The 19,942-nt window shown below is 46.7% G+C and overlaps 1 protein-coding gene across 1 annotated transcript in view; it reads left to right on the forward strand.

Moving 5' to 3' along the window:
• Nucleotides 1–19,942, forward strand: part of LOC140493951 (uncharacterized) — a 296,726-nt gene that overhangs the window by 258,791 nt on the left and 17,993 nt on the right. Inside the window, 11 exon segments of the mRNA XM_072592902.1 lie at nt 1,449–1,718; nt 2,323–2,637; nt 3,842–4,126; nt 5,546–5,815; nt 6,575–6,889; nt 8,627–8,911; nt 10,351–10,620; nt 11,375–11,689; nt 13,466–13,750; nt 18,686–18,955; nt 19,560–19,874. Coding sequence (XP_072449003.1) covers nt 1,449–1,718; nt 2,323–2,637; nt 3,842–4,126; nt 5,546–5,815; nt 6,575–6,889; nt 8,627–8,911; nt 10,351–10,620; nt 11,375–11,689; nt 13,466–13,750; nt 18,686–18,955; nt 19,560–19,874 — 3,195 coding nt within the window.

The raw sequence follows: 19,942 nt of genomic DNA on the forward strand, positions 1-19,942 counted from the left end.
GCCTCACTTTAGGAAAGATGTGGAAGCTTTGGAGAGGGTGCAGAGAAGATTTACCAGGATGTTGCCTGGAATGGAGAGTAGGTCGTACGAGGATAGGTTGAGAGTTCTCAGCCTTTTCTCGTTGGAACGGCGAAGGATGAGGGGTGACTTGATAGAGGTTTATAAGATGATCAGAGGAATAGATAGAGTAGACAGTCAGAAACTTTTTCCCCGGGTGTTACAAGGGGACATAAATTTAAGGTGAAGGGTGGAAGGAATAGGGGAGATGTCAGGGGTGGGTTCTTTACCCAGAGAGTGGTGGGGGCATGAAATGCGCTGCCCGTGGGAGTGGTAGAGTCAGAATCATTGGCGACCTTTAAGCGGCATTTGGATAGGTACATGGATGGGTGCTTAATCTAGGTTAGAAGTTCGGCACAACATCGTGGGCCGAAGGGCCTGTTCTGTGCTGTATTGTTCTATGTTCTTTGTTCTATATGTTCTATGTTCTATGTTCTATATGTTCTATGTTCTTTAAGATCTACTAGATTTGTTCAAGGAGATACACCTTATGGTTGGGTCATGTCATCTCATGACAGCAATGTCCCATCACACTGATACAGTCAGCGGGATTTGGACACGCGGAGTGAGTGGCAATGTACAGCAGATGCAGTTGAATGTGGATAAGCGAGAGGGTAGCCATTGCAGTGCAAAGTGTCAGGAAGGTGAATTAGGATCCAAACGGTGTTAGATGGGGAAAGCAGGGAGGTAAAAATGAACCTGGGTGTTCCTCTACACCAGTCACGAACAGTAATTGTGGCCGCGGTAGCAGGGAATGAAGAAAGCAAATGGAATCTTGTCCTTCATAGGAAGAGGATTCACTACCAGGACGGGATAACTTGATAGCACAACTGGACTTTTGTGTGTGCACCTTGGGTATCCTTATCTGCAGGAGGATGTTCTGGTTACAGAGATAGTTCAACAAAGGTTTCCCAGACTGTTTTCTGGGATGGCAGGGCTGACGTATGAAGAGAGACTGGATTGGATCGGACTGTGGTCCCTGATGTTTGGGAGAATGGTGAGGGATCTCATAGAAAGTTCAAAACATTCTAAAAGAACTAGTCAAGGATAATCACAGGAAAGATGTTCCAAATCACGGGCGGAGTCCAGAATCACAGTCTAATGAGGACAGAGCGGGATTGAGAAAAGGAGTAATGTCTTCACTCAGAGAGTGGGGACCCTGTGGGATTCTCTGCTTCAGGAAGGGGGCGAGGTCAAAATGTCCCATACTATTCTAGTTGGAGTCGGATAGATGTTTTAGAGATGACAGCGAGACAGCAAGTGAGCAGTGGACTGGGTTGAATAATAGGGAACGATATTATTGAATGGGCGAGGTCAACTTGAAGGGCCGAATGACCGACTCCTGCTCCGATGTTGGATATTTCATTGAGATGATTTGTTTTATTCGTCAGATCCTGCAACCCAGCCGAGCATCTCCGTGAGAGCTGACGGCGAATCAGTCACCATCAGCTGCACAGTTCCAGACGGTGTCCCTACAGGCCGCTTTCTGTTCCTAAAGGACACGGTTGCCATCATCAACAGCAGCATCAGCCAGCAATCCTTCACCTACACCATTCCGAACATCACTGACAGCAGCCAGGGCCAGTATACATGTTCCTACAAAACCCAGGTTTCAGGTCGTTGGATACCATCATTTCAAAGTCGCCCTGTAACTGTCGCACGTGAGTAAGGCTTCCGCTGGCTCTGTAAGACGTGAATATTCGGAACCCGTGTCCCAGATCTTGACTAATTCTGCGAGGTAGATATTTACAATGTAATTCCAACATTAGAGTAGGTTTCCTGTGAAAGAGTACCTTTATAAGGTAAACAGTAACGTTCCCTTTGCCTTTCCTGGTACATGCTATCTGAATAACTCTGTCCACATGTCCACAATATCGTCTCGATGTTCTCCTCTTGACTGAGGTGGGGTAGCAAGGTTGGCTGGTCAGCTGGTCTCCGATACACAGGGTAACACAGTGTGTGGGTTTCCTTCCTGCACAGGCAGTGATCAAAGTGAGAATCCAGCCTTCTCAAACTTTGAATGAGGCCCGTGAGCATCTGGTTAATACGGCACCGCTCATCTGTCTGTGTCTGTCTCGGTCTCTCTCTTTGTAATTGCGGTGCTGAACCTTGTAAACCTGCATAAAAGAGACAGATATAGGGAGCGAGCGAGAGAGAGACTATTAGTGCCAGGAAGGTAAATGATTAACGATGGCCAATCAAAGGTAGGATGATTCGGATATCATCGTTGTCCTCTGAAATAACGGGTCCACTCTGTTCTCTCAGGATCGGCTGTGAGATTGGTCAATTCGAACGGTCGGTGCTCTGGAACTGTGGAGGTGTTGTACGATGGAAGTTGGGGCACGGTTTGTGATGATGGCTGGGATTTGGCAGATGCCACTGTACTTTGCAAGGAGCTGCAATGTGGACCCGCCCTGTCAGTGCACGGTAGTGCTCGGTTTGGACAAGGTACCGGCAATATTTGGATGGATGACGTTTCTTGCGAGGGGACAGAATCCCATCTCCGGTCTTGCTCCTTCTCTGGTTGGGGAACCCACAACTGTGGTCATGGTGAGGATGCAGGTGTAACCTGTTACCCAGGTAAGAGACCAGCTGTATAACTGAATGGACATCTTCTGTACAACTCAGTTCCCAAATAGAATGGGCAATCACAGTGAAGATTGCGAAATGCGGGGAAAGATTGGTTACTTTAAAGATTATTAATAGCATATGGCTAAATTCAAAAGTCAACAAACGAAAACCAAAAACTTAATGAACCACGAGTTGACTCAGGGTCAACAAAATGACAGAAATAACTGCATGGCTCAATGTTTGGTGACCGTGAGAATTGTGTTGAAACCCATTGGATATTTGCACCAATACTGGGGTAGAGGCTGCTATTCCCAAAGGACATGCTCCACCTGGAACGTGCTGGAACCGGACTCTGAGTGAATTGTAAAGCATGAGCTGTGGATCAGATGTTGAATGAGACTATCCGCGATGTCGTTCAGTTGCCTGGTAAATTAGAACATTAAAGCTAAGAAGAATGGAGGATTATAGGTTAGTGGTTGTGTAGATTGCTTCAGTTAATACAAGGAAAGGGACACGATGTGTGAGTGTTGTATTACTCTGAGGAAGCAAGAAAGTGTGAGGAAATATGATGACAGATCAAACTTAAAGGATTTAAGTCTATTAAGCATTACGCTTGGAATAAGGTGGACAATACGAAAGTGCAAATCTAAGTTAATGAATCGGATATCATAGACATACCAGAAACATGCTCAAAGGAGATCAGAAAAGGTTTCTTAAGATTCAGAGATATTTGAGAATTTGGAGCGAGAGAAAGGGGGTCGGCTAGAGAGAGAGAGAGAGAGACAGCAGTGACAGAAAGGCTGGTGGGGTAGTACCTTTAATCAGAGATGAAAGGGGGAAAGTTTTGGAAGTTATTTCATCTCGGATGATGTAGCGACAATGTGGGTTGAGCTAAAGACACGGCAAGGGAATAAAGACTCATCCGAACAAAGATGCTGATCTAACTGATCGGGTTTGACCATTTTGAATGATGGAGCTTTCTAAAAAGGCCAGAAGACCTACTCTGGCACTAAGTTTCTATCATTCTACATTCCTCATGTTTCAGGAGATTTGAAATGCAGTGACATTAAACAGAGTGGCAAACGGGTCTCCAATCACATGATTGAGACTCGACCCTTTATAGTTGGCAATAACAAGAACATCGCACACATTTATCAGACAGAATACAATTGCAGATTTCTGAAATCTCCTTTGCCGATTTCCCTCTTTTTAGATCCTTCAACGGAGCCGACAATCTCTGTCAGCCCTTCATTGACACTCTACGTGGCTGGAGATTCACTCACTATTAACTGCACAGTTCCACACAGCAACTTGACTGGACATCTGGAGTTGCTGAAGGATTCGAATTCTCTCATCATCGGACAAGGAGACCTCACATATGTCACTGAAAACATCACCACCAGCGACCAAGGGAGCTACCAATGTTCCTATCGGATTGAGGTGGCAGAGCAATGGTCACACAGCTTTCTGAGTCAACCTGTTGAAATTGTTGTCACAAGTGAGTGAGTCTTGTGTCAGTTTTGTAGAAAGTGAGGACAGCAGATGTTGGAGATCAGAGTCGTATGGTGTGGTGTTGGAAAAGTACAGCCGGTCAGCAGCATCCAAGGAGCAGGAGAGTCGAGAGGAATGAAGATGCTGATGAAGATCTTCTACTCGAAACATCGACTCTCCTGCTCCTGGATGCTGCCTGACCTGCTTTGCCTTTCCAGCACCAATTAGTTCAGCGGTTGTTGGTTTGGAAACATTTCCAGTTCCTGAATTTTTCCATTGTGTTTCCCGGATCTATTCTGGGGTCTGGATCTCCAATGTAGGCCTGGAATTCGTTTTCAGCTGTTTTTTTTTTACCACACAATGTTCAGAAAATGCAGCCTTTCCTTCTATTGCACTGCAGTATCCACATTTCCTGAGGCCATGACCCAGTTGTTCCGCACTCCCCACCATCCGGGACACCGTTTTGATGGTTTACCTGCTCAGTCCTTTTAAAAGATCTTGTTTTTGTTCAAACAGACACACCTTATGGTTGGGTCATGTAGTCACATGACACAAAGATGCCGTCACACTGATACAGTCACCGGGATTTAGACCGGGGGAGTGAGTGGCAAATGTAGGGCAGTTGAAGTTTGATGCAGATCAGGGAGAGGTTATCCAGTGCAGTGCAAAGTGTCAGCAAGGTGTGTTATTACCCAAACGGTGTTAGATGGTCAAAACAGGGAGGTAAAAATGAACCTGGATGTTCCTCTACACCAATCACGAACAGTAATCGTTGCTGGTTTAGCAGGGAATGAAGAAAGCAAATGGGATGACGTCCTTCATAGGAAGAGGATTCGGTACCAGGATGGGATATCTTGATAGCACAACTGGACTTTTGTGTGTGCACCTTGGGTCTCCTTATCTGCAGGAGGATGTTCTAGTTACAGAGATAGTTCAACAAAGGTTTCCCAGACTGTTTTCTGGGATGGCAGGGCTGAAGTAGGAAGACAGACTGGATTGGTTAGGACTATGGTCACTGTTGTTTGGGAGAATGGTAAGGGATCTCATAGAAAGTTACAACATTCTAAAAGAACTAGACAAGGCTAAACACAGGAAGGATGTTCCCGATTACCAGCAGACTCCAGACTCACAGTCGAAAGGAGACAAGGTGGGATTGAGAAAAGGAGTAATGTCTTCACTCAGAGAGTGGGGAGCCCATGGGATTCTTTGCCTCAGGAAGCGGGCGAGGTGAAAATATTGAATAATGTTAGAGTTGGAGTCGGATAGATGTTTTACAGATGACAGCGAGAAAGCAAGGGAGCAGTGGACTGGGTTGAAGGATGAGGAACGATATTATTGAATGGGAGAAGTAAACTTGAAGGGCCGAGTGGCCTACTCCTGCTCCAATGTTGGATATTTCAGTGAGATGATTTGTTTTATTCGTTAGATCCTGCAACCCAGCCGAGCATCTCCGTGAGAGCTGACGGCGAATCAGTCACCATCAGCTGCACAGTTCCAGACGGTGTCCCTACAGGCCGCTTTCTGTTCCTAAAGGACACGGTTGCCATCATCAACAGCAGCATCAGCCAGCAATCCTTCACCTACACCATTCCGAACATCACTGACAGCAGCCAGGGCCAGTATACATGTTCCTACAACACCCAGGTTTCAGGTCGTTGGATACCATCATTTCAAAGTCGCCCTGTAACTGTCGCACGTGAGTAAGGCTTCCGCTGGCTCTGTAAGACGTGAATATTCGGAACCCGTGTCCCAGAGCGTGACTAATTCTGCAAGGTAGATATTTACAATGTAATTCCAACATTAGAGTAGGTTTCCTGTGAAAGAGTACCTTTATAAGGTAAACAGTAACGTTCCCTTTGCCTTTCCTGGTCCATGCTATCTGAATGACTCTGTCCACATGTCCACAATGCCAGCTGGCAAAGTCTCCATATTCCCCTCTTGACTGAGGTGGGTCAGCAAGGTTGGTTGTATAGCAGGTTTGTGATGCCCAGCAGCACCCAGTGCGTGGGTTTACTTCCTGCGCAGGCAGAGGTCAAAGTGAGAATCCAGCCTTTTCAAGCTTTCAATGGGGCCCGGTGAGCATCTGGTGAATCCACCACCGGTCATCTGTCTGTCTGACCGTCTGTCTGATGTCTCTTCCTCTCTGCAATAACCGTGCTGAATCTTGTAAATTTATGTAAAGGCAACAGGTGCAGGGAGACAGATAGAGAGAGCGAGAGAGAGAGTGAGAGGGAGGTAGAAATCAGTGAGGGAAGAGCTGCCACCAGTCAACTTTCTGTCTGTCTGTCACTTTCTGTCTCGCTCTCTAAGAGATTTGCAGACCCTTGGAAATCTACATAAAACATGTGGGTATTGGTGCCAGGAAGGTAAATGAATAACGATGGCCAATCACAGGTAGAATGATTCGGATATCATCGTTGTCCTCTGAAATAACGGGTCCACTCTGTTCTCTCAGGATCGGCTGTGAGATTGGTGAATTCGAAAGATCCGTGCTCTGGAACAGTGGAGGTGTTGTACGATGGAAGTTGGGGCACGGTTTGTGATGATGGCTGGGATTTGGCAGATGCCACTGTACTTTGCAAGGAGCTGCAATGTGGACCCGCCCTGTCAGTGCACAGTAACGCTCGGTTTGGACAAGGTACCGGCAATATTTGGATGGATGATGTTTCCTGCGAGGGGACAGAATCCCATCTCCGGTCTTGCACCTTCTCTGGTTGGGGAACCCACAACTGTGGTCATGGTGAGGATGCAGGTGTAACCTGTTACCCAGGTAAGAGACCAGCTGTATAACTGAATGGACAACTTCTGTACAACTCAGGTTCCTATATTGGTTTGGTAATCACAGGGAAGAGGGCAAAAAGCTTTGAAAGATGCAATCCAACCTTCAGGTTTATGAACAGCTTCTGGCTAAATTGAAAAGTAAGAAAGGAAAAAGTAAAACCTTAATCCGCCATGAGCTAATTGCCACAGGAACAACAAGATGAAAGAGATAACTGTGTGACTCAATGTTTGGTGACCGTGAGAATTGTGTTGAAACCCATGGGATATTTGCGGAGCAACTGGTGAAGGGGCAGCTGTTCCCAAAGAACGTGCTCCACCTGGAATATACTGGAACCGGAGTCCGAGTGAATTGTAAAACACGGCCTGTGGATCAGGTTTTGAATGCACTTGTGTGTGTGTGGTTTCATTTGCCTGGAAAATTAGTCCATTAAACCTAAACCTGAACTTGGGATTGAAGGTGGAACACTACGGGTGAGTGTCATATTGTAGTGAAGAAACAAAAAAGTGTGTGAAAAATGAGACGACCTCAGATTTAAAGGGTGTAAGTCCATGAAGCGTTGTCTTTATGCTTGACCCACTTTGAAGGAAGTGGACAAACCGTTCGTGCAAATCTAAGGTAATGAATCGGATACCATAGACATATAGGAAACATGCTAAACGGAGATCAGAAAAGGATTATTACGATTCAGAGATATTTGGGAATTCGGAGCGGGAGAAAGTGGGATAGAGAGAGACAGCGAGAGGGAGGGTGCGAGAGAAAGAGAGAGAATGAAAGACAAGGAGAGATCAGTGAGGGATACGGTGGCGATGTAGGACCATTAATCAGAGATGAAATGGCGACAGTTTTGGACGCTATTTCATCTCGGATTGTTTATCGTCAATGTGTTTGGTGCTAAAAAAACAGCAAGGGAATAACATCTCAGACGAACAAAGCTGTTGAGCTAACCGATCAGCTGTGATCATTATGAATGGTCGAGCACTCTCAAAATGCCAAAAGGCCTAGTTTGGATCCCAATTTCTTTCATTCCACATTCCTCATGTTTCAGGAGATAGGAAATACAGTCACATTTATCAGAAAGGCAAACGCGTCTCCAAGCACATGATTGACACTCCACCGTTTATAGTTGGGGCGGCAGACTGTTTGGGTGGCCCGGTGACTCAGCGGTTTGCACTGCTGCCTCCTGGTGCCAGGATCCCAAGTTCAATTCCCGCCTCGGGCACCTGTCTGTGTGGAGTTTGCACATTATCTCCGTGTCTGTGTGAGTTTCCTCCGGGTGTGCGGGTTTCCTGGCAGAGTCCAAAGAAGTGCAAGTCAGATGAATTGACCATGCTAAATTGCCCGTAGTGTTAGGTGCATTCGTCAGGGGTAAATGTAGGAGAATGGGTCTGTGTGGGTGGCTCTTCAGAGGGTCAGTGTGGACTTGTCAGGCCGTAGGGCCTGTTTCCACACTGTAGGGACTCAAATCTAATTTAGTTGTCAATAACGAGAACGTCCCACACATTAATCGAACATAATACAATTGCAGATTTCTATCATTCTACATCCCTCATGTTTCAGTACATTTGAAATCCAGTAACGTTAAACAGAATGGTAAAAGGCTCTCCAATCATATGATTGAGACTCTACCCTTTATCGTTGGCAATAACGAGAATACCCCACACATTAATCAGACAGAATACAATTGCAGATTTCTGAAATCTCCTTTGCCGATTTCCCTCTTTTTAGATCCTTCAACGGAGCCGACAATCTCTGTCAGCCCTTCATTGACACTCTACATGGCTGGAGATTCACTCACTATTAACTGCACAGTTCCACACAGCAACTTGACTGGACATCTGGAGTTGCTGAAGGACTCGAATTCTCTCATCATCGGACAAGGAGCCCTCACATATGTCACTGACAACGTCACCACCAGCGACCAAGGGAGCTACCAATGTTCCTATCGGATTGAGGTGGCAGAGCAATGGTCACCCAGCTCTCTGAGTCAACCTGTTGATATTGTTGTTACAAGTGAGTGAGTCTTGTGTCAGTTCTGGACAAAGTGATGACTGACCTGCAGATGCCAGCGATCCAAGTCTAATGGTGTGGTGTTGGAAAAGCACAGCGGGTCAGGCAGCATCTGAGTCGACGATTAGAGCATGAGGAATTCATTAGGAATGAAGATGCTGATGAAGGGCTTTTGCTCGAAACATCGACTTTCCTGCTCCTGTATGCTGCGTGACCAGCTCTGCCTTTCCAGCACCACACCTTTCCACTTGTGTCTGTTTTGTCAAATTTACCAAGTCCTGAATTGTTCCAATATGTTTTGATGATATTTCCTGGCGGCAGAACCTCCACACTCAGACATAATTCATTTTCAGCTGTGTTTTATATAAGCACACATTGTTCAGAAAATGTAAGATAATTCCTTTGCTCGGCAGTTTCCATGTTTTCGAAACGGTGACCCCTTTATTCTGGACACACCCCTCCATCCGGAATACCGTTCCGAGTGTTACCCTGTCCAGTCTTGGGAAAAGATCTACTAGATTTGTTCAAGGAGATACACTTTATGGTTGGGTCATGTCATCTCATGACAGCAATGTCCCATCACACTGATACAGTCAGCGGGATTTGGACACGCGGAGTGAGTGGCAATGTACAGCAGATGCAGTTGAATGTGGATAAGCGAGAGGGTAGCCATTGCAGTGCAAAGTGTCAGGAAGGTGAATTAGGATCCAAACGGTGTTAGATGGGGAAAGCAGGGAGGTAAAAATGAACCTGGGTGTTCCTCTACACCAGTCACGAACAGTAATTGTGGCCGCGGTAGCAGGGAATGAAGAAAGCAAATGTAATCTTGTCCTTCATAGGAAGAGGATTCACTACCAGGACGGGATAACTTGATAGCACAACTGGACTTTTGTGTGTGCACCTTGGGTATCCTTATCTGCAGGAGGATGTTCTGGTTACAGAGATAGTTCAACAAAGGTTTCCCAGACTGTTTTCTGGGATGGCAGGGCTGACGTATGAAGAGAGACTGGATTGGATCGGACTGTGGTCCCTGATGTTTGGGAGAATGGTGAGGGATCTCATAGAAAGTTCAAAACATTCTAAAAGAACTAGTCAAGGATAATCACAGGAAAGATGTTCCAAATCACGGGCGGAGTCCAGAATCACAGTCTAATGAGGACAGAGCGGGATTGAGAAAAGGAGTAATGTCTTCACTCAGAGAGTGGGGAGCCTGTGGGATTCTCTGCTTCAGGAAGGGGGCGAGGTCAAAATGTCGCATACTATTCTAGTTGGAGTCGGATAGATGTTTTAGAGATGACAGCGAGACAGCAAGTGAGCAGTGGACTGGGTTGAATAATGAGGAACGATATTATTGAAGAGGCGAGGTCAACTTGAAGGACCAAATGACCGACTCCTGGTCCGATGTTGGATATTTCATTGAGATGATTTGTTTTATTCGTCAGATCCTGCAACCCAGCCGAGCATCTCCGTGAGAGCTGACGGCGAATCAGTCACCATCAGCTGCACTGTTCCAGACGGTGTCCCTACAGGCCGCTTTCTGTTCCTAAAGGACACGGTTGCCATCATCAACAGCAGCATCAGCCAGCAATCCTTCACCTACACCATTCCGAACATCACTGACAGCAGCCAGGGCCAGTATACATGTTCCTACAAAACCCAGGTTTCAGGTCGTTGGATACCATCATTTCAAAGTCGCCCTGTAACTGTCGCACGTGAGTAAGGCTTCCGCTGGCTCTGTAAGACGTGAATATTCGGAACCCGTGTCCCAATGCGTGACTAACTCTGCGAGGTAGATATTTACAATGTAATTCCAACATTAGAGTAGGTTTCCTGTGAAAGAGTACCTTTATAAGGTAAACAGTAACGTTGCGTTTGCATTTGCTGCCTCTTGCTATCTGAATGACTCTGTCCACATGTCCACAATGCCAGCTGGCAAAGTCTCCATATTCCCCTCTTGACTGAGGTGGGTCAGCAAGGTTGGTTGTATAGCAGGTCTGTGATGCCCAGCAGCACCCAGTGCGTGGGTTTACTTCCTGCGCAGGCCGAAGTCAAAGTGAGAATCCAGCCTTTTCAAGCTTCGAATGGTGCCCGGTGAGCATCTGGTTAATCCACCGCCGGTCATCTGTCTGTCTGACCGTCTGTCTGATGTCTCTTCCTCTCTGCAATAGCCGTGCTGAAACTTGTAAATCTATGTAAAAGCAACAGGTGCAGGGAGAGAGATAGAGAGAGCGAGAGAGAGAGTGAGAGGGAGGTAGAGTGAGGGAAGAGCTGCCACCAGTCAACTTTCTGTCTGTCTGTCACTTTCTGTCTCGCTCTCTAAGAGATTTGCAGACCCTTGGAAATCTACATAAAACATGTGGGTATTGGTGCCAGGAAGGTAAATGATTAACGATGGCCAATCAAAGGGAGAATGATTCGGATATCATCGTTGTCCTCTGAAATAACGGGTCCACTCTGTTCTCTCAGGATCGGCTGTGAGATTGGTCAATTCGAAAGATCCGTGCTCTGGAACAGTGGAGGTGTTGTACGATGGAAGTTGGGGCACGGTTTGTGATGATGGCTGGGATTTGACAGATGCCACTGTACTTTGCAAGGAGCTGCAATGTGGACATGCCCTGTCAGTGCACGGTAGTGCTCGGTTTGGACAAGGTACCGGCAATATTTGGATGGATGATGTTTCCTGCGAGGGGACAGAATCCCATCTCCGGTCTTGCTCCTTCTCTGGTTGGGGAACCCACAACTGTGGTCATGGTGAGGATGCAGGTGTAACCTGTTACCCAGGTAAGAGCCCAGCTGTATGACTGAATGGACATCTTCTGTACAACTCAGGTTCCTATATTGGTTTGGTAATCACAGGGAAGAGGGCAAAAAGCTTTGAAAGATGAAATCCAACCTTCAGGTTTATGAACAGCTTCTGGCTAAATTGAAAAGTAAGAAAGGAAAAAGTAAAACCTTAATCCACCATGAGCTAATTGCCACAGGAACAACAAGATGAAAGAGATAACTGTGTGACTCAATGTTTGGTGACCGTGAGAATTGTGTTGAAACCCATGGGATATTTGCAGAGCAACTGGTGAAGGGGCAGCTGTTCCCAAAGAACGTGCTCCACCTGGAATATACTGGAACCGGAGTCCGAGTGAATTGTAAAACACGGCCTGTGGATCAGGTTTTGAATGGACTTGTGTGTGTGTGGTTTCATTTGCCTGGAATATTAGTCCATTAAACCTAAACCTGAACTTAGGATTGTAGGTTAATGATGGTGCAGATTGTTCCAGTTAATGCAAGGATTGAACACTACGGGTGAGTTTCATATTGTAGTAAAGAAACAAAAAAGTGTGTGGAAATGTGACGACATCAGATTTAAAGGGTTTAAGTCCATTAAGTGTTGTCTTTATGCTTGACCCACTTTGAAGATAGTGGACAAACCGTTCGTGCAAATCTAAGGTAATGAATCGGATACCATAGACTTATAGGAAACATGCTAAACAGAGATCAGAAAAGGATTATTACGATTCAGAGATATTTGGGAATTCGGAGCGGGAGAAAGTGGGATAGAGAGAGACAGCGAGAGGGAGGGTAAGAGAGAAAGAGAGAGACTGAAAGATAAGGAGAGATCAGTGAAGGACACGGTGGCGATGTAGGACCATTAATCAGAGATATGAAATGGCGACAGTTTTGGACGCTATTTCATCTCGGTTTGTTTATCGTCAATGTGTTTGGTGCTAAAGAAACAGCAAGGGAATAACATCTCAGACGAACAAAGCTGTTGAGCTAACCGATCAGCTGTGATCATTATGAATGGTCGAGCACTCTCAAAATGCCAAAAGGCCTAGTTTGGATCCCAATTTCTTTCATTCCACATTCCTCATGTTTCAGGAGATAGGAAATACAGTCACATTTATCAGAAAGGCAAACGGGTCTCCAAGCACATGATTGACACTCCACCGTTTATAAATTGGGGCGGCAGACTGTTTGGGTAGCCCGGTGACTCAGTGGTTTGCACTGCTGCCTCCTGGTGCCAGGATCCCAAGTTCAATTCCCGCCTCGGGCACCTGTCTGTGTGGAGTTTGCACATTATCTCCGTGTTAGTGTGAGTTTCCTCCGGGTGTGCGGGTTTCCTGGCAGAGTCCAAAGAAGTGCAAGTCAGATGAATTGACCATGCTAAATTGCCCGTAGTGTTAGGTGCATTCGTCAGGGGTAAATGTAGGAGAATGGGTCTGTGTGGGTGGCTCTTCAGAGAGTCAGTGTGGACTTGTTGGGCCGAAGGGCCTGTTTCCACACTGTAGGGACTCAAATCTAACTGCGTTGTCAATAACGAGAACATCCCACACATTAATCGAACATAATACAATTGCAGATTTCTATCATTCTACATTCCTCATGTTTCAGTACATTTGAAATCCAGTAACATTAAACAGAATGGTAAAAGGCTCTCCAATCATATGATTGAGACTCTACCCTTTATAGTTGGCAATAACGAGAATACCCCACACATTTATCAGACAGAATACAATTGCAGATTTCTGAAATCTCCTTTGCCGATTTCCCTCTTTTTAGATCCTTCAACGGAGCCGACAATATCTGTCAGCCCTTCATTGACACTCTACGTGGCTGGAGATTCACTCACTATTAACTGCACAGTTCCACACAGCAACTTGACTGGACATCTGGAGTTGCTGAAGGATTCGAATTCTCTCATCATCGGACAAGGAGCCCTCACATATGTCACTGACAACGTCACCACCAGCGACCAAGGGAGCTACCAATGTTCCTATCGGATTGAGGTGGCAGAGCAATGGTCACCCAGCTCTCTGAGTCAACCTGTTGAAATTGTTGTAACAAGTGAGTGAGTCTTGTGTCAGTTCTGGGCAAAGTGAAGACTGACCTGCAGATGCCAGCGATCAGAGTCTAATGGTGTGGTGTTGGAAAAGCACAGCGGGTCAGGCAGCATCTGAGTCGACGATTAGAGCATAAGGAATTCATCAGGAATGAAGATGCTGATGAAGGGCTTTTGCTCGAAACATCGACTTTCCTGCTCCTGGATGCTGCGTGACCAGCTCTGCCTTTCCAGCACCACACCTTTCCACTTGTGTCTGTTTTGTCAAATTTACCAAGTCCTGAATTGTTCCAATGTGTTTTGATGATATTTCCTGTCGGCAGAACCTCCACGCTCAGACATAATTCATTTTCAGCTGTGTTTTATATAAGCACACATTGTTCAGAAAATGTAAGATAATTCCTTTGCTCGGCAGTTTCCATGTTTTCGAAGCGGTGACCCCTTTATTCTGGACACACCCCTCCATCCGGAATACCGTTCCGAGAGTTACCCTGTCCAGGAAATGCAGGAAATGCAGTCAGATCCTGCTCCTCACCGAACGGGTTAGGGAATTGGAACTGGAGTTGGATGAACTGAGGATTATTCGAGAGGCTGAGAGGGTGATTGATAGAAGCTACAGGGACATAGTTACACCGGAGAGCTGAGGTAGCTGGGTAACAGTTAGAGGTGGGATGGGGAAGAAGCAGGCAGTGCAGGGTTCCCCTGTGGTCGTTCCCCTAAAAAATAAGTATACAGCTTTGGAAACTGTTGGGGGGGACAGCCTTGCAGGTGTAAGCTGCAGTGAAGGGGTCTGTGGCTCTAAGACCCAGAAGGGAAAAGGGGAGAGGAGGAGAGCGCTAGTTATAGGGGACTCTCTAGTTAGAGGGACAGACAGGCAGTTCTGTGGACATAGGCGAGACTCTCGGGTGGTTTGTTGCCTCCCGGGTGCTAGGGTCCGAGACGTCTCGGACCGTGTCTTCAGAATCCTTAAGGGGGAGGGTGTGCAGCCAGAAGTCGTGGTACACATTGGCACCAACGACATAGGTAGGAAGAGGGGTGAGGAGGTCATTCAAGAGCTCAAGGAGTTAGGCTGGAAGCTAAAAGCTAGGACGGACAGAGTCATCATCTCTGGGTTGTTGCCGGTGCCACGTGACAGTGAGGCAAAGAATAGGGAGAGAGTGCAGTTGAACACGTGGCTGCAAGGATGGTGTAGGAGGGAGGGCTTCAGATATTTGGACAATTGGACTGCATTCTGGGGAAGGTGGGACCTGTACAAACAGGACGGGTTGCACCTGAACCAGAAGGGCACCAATATCCTGGGGGGTAGGTTTGCTAGCACTCTTCGGGGGGGTTTAAACTAATTTGGCAGGGGGATGGGATCCGGACTTGTAGCCCAGCAAGTAAGCTAGCTGTGTGTCAGGATGCCCAAGACTGTAGGGAGGCTGTGGAGAAGGTAGCACTGACAGGGACTACTTGCGAACACAGAGATGGGCTCAAGTGCGTATACTTCAACGCAAGGAGTATCAGAAATAAGGTGGGTGAACTTAAGGCGTGGATCGGTACCTGGGACTACGATGTTGTGGCCATCACGGAAACATGGATAGATGAGGGACAGGAATGGCTGTTGGAGGTTCCTGGTTATAGATGTTTCAGTAAGATCAGGGAGGGTGGTAAAAAAGGAAGGGGGGTGGCATTGCTAATTAGAAATGGTATAACGGCTGCAGAAAGGAAGTTTGAGGGGGATCTGCCTCTGGAGGTAGTATGGGCTGAAGTCAGAAATAGGAAAGGTGCAGTCACCTTGTTGGGTGTTTACTATAGGCCCCCCAATAGCAGCAGAGATGTGGAGAAACAGATTGGGAAACAGATTTTGGAAAGGTGCAGAAGCCACAGGGTCGTAGTCATGGGCGACTTCAACTTCCCAAATATTGATTGGAAGCTCTTTCGATCAAGTAGATTGGACGGGGCGGTGTTTGTGCAGTGTGTCCAGGAAGCTTTTCTAACGCAGTATGTAGAGTGTCCAACCAGAGGGGAGGCCATATTGGATTTGGTACTCGGTAACGAACCGGGACAAGTGGTGGGCTTGTTAGTGGGTGAACATTTTGGTGATGGTGACCACAATTCTGTGACTTTCACCTTGGTTATGGAGAGAGATAGGTGCGCACAACAAGGTAGATTTTACAATTGGGGGAAGGGAAATTACGATGCTGTAAGACAGGATTTGAGGAGCATATGTTGGGAGCATAGGCTGTCAGGGAAGGATGTGGTGGAAATGTGGAACTTTTTCAAAGAGTAGATACGACGTGTCCATGATATGTATGTACCTATCAGGCAGGAAAGAAATGGTCGTGTGAGGGAGCCTTGGTTGATGAGGGAGGTTGAATGTCTAGTAAAGAGGAAGAAGGAGGCTTACATAATGTTGAGGAAACAGGGTTCAGACAGAGCAGTGGAGGGATACAGGATAGCCAGAAGGGACCTGAAGAAAGGGATTAGGAGAGCTAAGAGAGGGCATGAAAAATCCTTGGCAGATAGGATCAAGGATAACCCCAAGGCATTTTATGCATATGTGAGAAACCTGAGAATGACGAGAACGAGGGTAGGTCCAATCAAGGACAGTAGTGGGAGACTGTGTATTGAGTCGGAAGAGATAGGAGAGGTCTTGAACAAGTACTTCTCTTCAGTATTTACGAACGAGAGGGACCATATTGTTGAAGAGGAAAGTGTGCAACGGACTGTTAAGCTAGAAGAGATACCTGTTAGGAAGGAAGATGTGTTGGACATATTGAACAACTTGAGGATAGACAAGTCCCCCGGGCCTGACGGGATATATCCTAGGATTATGTGGGAAGCAAGAGAGGAAATTGCAGAACCGTTGGCAATGATCTTCTCGTCTTCACTGGCAACGGGGGTGGTACCAGGGGACTGGAGAGTAGCGAATGTTGTGTCCCTGTTCAAAAAAGGGAATAGGGATAACCCTGGGAATTACAGGCCAGTTAGTCTTACTTCTGTGGTAGGCAAAGTAATGGAAAGGGTACTGAGGGATAGGATTTACGAGTATCTGGAAAGACACTGCTTTATTAATGACTTAGATGAGGGAGTCGAAGGGTGGGTCAGTAAATTTGCAGATGATACGAAGATAGGTGGAGTTGTGGACAGTGAGGAGGGATGTTGTCGGCTGCAGAGGGACTTAGATATGATGCAGAGCTGGGCTGAGGAGTGGCAGATGGAGTTCAACCCTGCCAAGTGTGAGGTTGTCCATTTTGGAAGAACAAATAAGAATGTGGAATACAGGGTCAATGGTAGGGTTCTTAGTCAGGTGGAGGAACAGAGGGATCTTGGGGTCTATGTACATAGATGTTTGAAGGTTGCCACTCAGGTGGATAGAGTTTGTAAGAAGGCCTATGGAGTATTATCGTTCATTAGCAGAGGGATGGAATTCAAGAGTCGTGAAGTGATGTTGCAGCTGTACAGGACTTTGGTTAGGCCACAGTTGGAGTACTGTGTGCAGTTCTGGTCGCCTCACTTTAGGAAAGATGTGGAAGCTTTGGAGAGGGTGCAGAGAAGATTTACCAGGATGTTGCCTGGAATGGAGAGTAGGTCGTACGAGGATAGGTTGAGAGTTCTCAGCCTTTTCTCGTTGGAACGGCGAAGGATGAGGGGTGACTTGATAGAGGTTTATAAGATGATCAGAGGAATAGATAGAGTAGACAGTCAGAAACTTTTTCCCCGGGTGTTACAAGGGGACATAAATTTAAGGTGAAGGGTGGAAGGTATAGGGGAGATGTCAGGGGTGGGTTCTTTACCCAGAGAGTGGTGGGGGCATGAAATGCGCTGCCCGTGGGAGTGGTAGAGTCAGAATCATTGGCGACCTTTAAGCGGCATTTGGATAGGTACATGGATGGGTGCTTAATCTAGGTTAGAAGTTCGGCACAACATCGTGGGCCGAAGGGCCTGTTCTGTGCTGTATTGTTCTATGTTCTATGTTCTATATGTTCTATGTTCTATGTTCTATATGTTCTATGTTCTTTAAGATCTACTAGATTTGTTCAAGGAGAAACACCTTATGGTTGGGTCATGTCATCTCATGACAGCAATGTCCCATCACACTGATACAGTCAGCGGGATTTGGACACGCGGAGTGAGTGGCAATGTACAGCAGATGCAGTTGAATGTGGATAAGCGAGAGGGTATCCAGTGCAGTGCAAAGTGTCAGGAAGGTGAATTAGGATCCAAACGGTGTTAGATGGGGAAAGCAGGGAGGTAAAAATGAACCTGGGTGTTCCTCTACACCAGTCACGAACAGTAATTGTGGCCGCTGGAGCAGGGAATGAAGAAAGCAAATGGAATCTTGTCCTTCATAGGAAGAGGATTCACTACCAGGATGGGATATCTTGATAGCACAACTGGACTTTTGTGTGTGCACCTTGGGTCTCCTTATCTGCAGGAGGATGTTCTGGTTACAGAGATAGTTCAACAAAGGTATCCCAGACTGTTTTCTGGGATGGCAGGGCTGACGTATGAAGAGAGACTGGATTGGATCGGACTGTGGTCCCTGATGTTTGGAAGAATGGTGAGGGATCTCATAGAAAGTTCAAAACGTTCTAAAAGAACTAGTCAAGGATAAATACAGGAAAGATGTTCCAAATCACGGGCGGAGTCCAGAATCACAGTCTAATGAGGACAGAGCGGGATTGAGAAAAGGAGTAATGCCTTCACTCAGAGAGTGGGGAGCCTGTGGGATTCTCTGCTTCAGGAAGCGGGCGAAGTCAAAATGTCCGATACTATTCCAGTTGGAGTCGGATAGATGTTTTACAGATGACAGCGAGAAAGCAAGGGAGCAGTGGACTGGGTTGAATAATGAGGAACGATATTATTGAAGAGGCGAGGTCAACTTGAAGGACCAAATGACCGACTCCTGCTCCGATGTTGGATATTTCATTGAGATGATTTGTTTTATTCGTCAGATCCTGCAACCCAGCCGAGCATCTCCGTGAGAGCTGACGGCGAATCAGTCACCATCAGCTGCACAGTTCCAGACGGTGTCCCTACAGGCCGCTTTCTGTTCCTAAAGGACACGGTTGCCATCATCAACAGCAGCATCATCCAGCAATCCTTCACCTACACCATTCCGAACATCACTGACAGCAGCCAGGGCCAGTATACATGTTCCTACAAAACCCAGGTTTCAGGTCGTTGGATACCATCATTTCAAAGTCGCCCTGTAACTGTCGCACGTGAGTAAGGCTTCCGCTGGCTCTGGAAGACGTGAATATTCGGAACCCGTGTCCCAGATCGTGACTAACTCTGCGAGGTAGATATTTACAATGTAATTCCAACATTAGAGTAGGTTTCCTGTGAAAGAGTACCTTTATAAGGTAAACAGTAACGTTCCCTTTGCCTTTCCTGGTACATGCTATCTGAATGAATCTGTCCACATGTCCACAATATCGTCTCGATGTTCTCCTCTTGACTGAGGTGGGGTAGCAAGGTTGGCTGGTCAGCTGGTCTCCGATACACAGGGTAACACAGTGTGTGGGTTTCCTTCCTGCACAGGCAGTGATCAAAGTGAGAATCCAGCCTTCTCAAACTTTGAATGAGGCCCGTGAGCATCTGGTTAATACGGCACCGCTCATCTGTCTGTGTCTGTCTCGGTCTTTCTCTTTGTAATTGCGGTGCTGAACCTTGTAAACCTGCATAAAAGAGACAGATATAGGGAGCGAGCGAGAGAGAGACTATTTGTGCCAGGAAGGTAAATGATTAACGATGGCCAATCAAAGGTAGGATGATTCGGATATCATCGTTGTCCTCTGAAATAACGGGTCCACTCTGTTCTCTCAGGATCGGCTGTGAGATTGGTCAATTCGAACGGTCGGTGCTCTGGAACTGTGGAGGTGTTGTACGATGGAAGTTGGGGCACGGTTTGTGATGATGGCTGGGATTTGGCAGATGCCACTGTACTTTGCAAGGAGCTGCAATGTGGACCCGCCCTGTCAGTGCACGGTAGTGCTCGGTTTGGACAAGGTACCGGCAATATTTGGATGGATGACGTTTCTTGCGAGGGGACAGAATCCCATCTCCGGTCTTGCTCCTTCTCTGGTTGGGGAACCCACAACTGTGGTTATGGTGAGGATGCAGGTGTAACCTGTTACCCAGGTAAGAGACCAGCTGTATAACTGAATGGACATCTTCTGTACAACTCAGTTCCCAAATAGAATGGGCAA

Source organism: Chiloscyllium punctatum, chromosome 23, assembly GCF_047496795.1.
Source record: "Chiloscyllium punctatum isolate Juve2018m chromosome 23, sChiPun1.3, whole genome shotgun sequence".
Classification (NCBI taxonomy): Eukaryota; Metazoa; Chordata; class Chondrichthyes; order Orectolobiformes; family Hemiscylliidae; genus Chiloscyllium; species Chiloscyllium punctatum.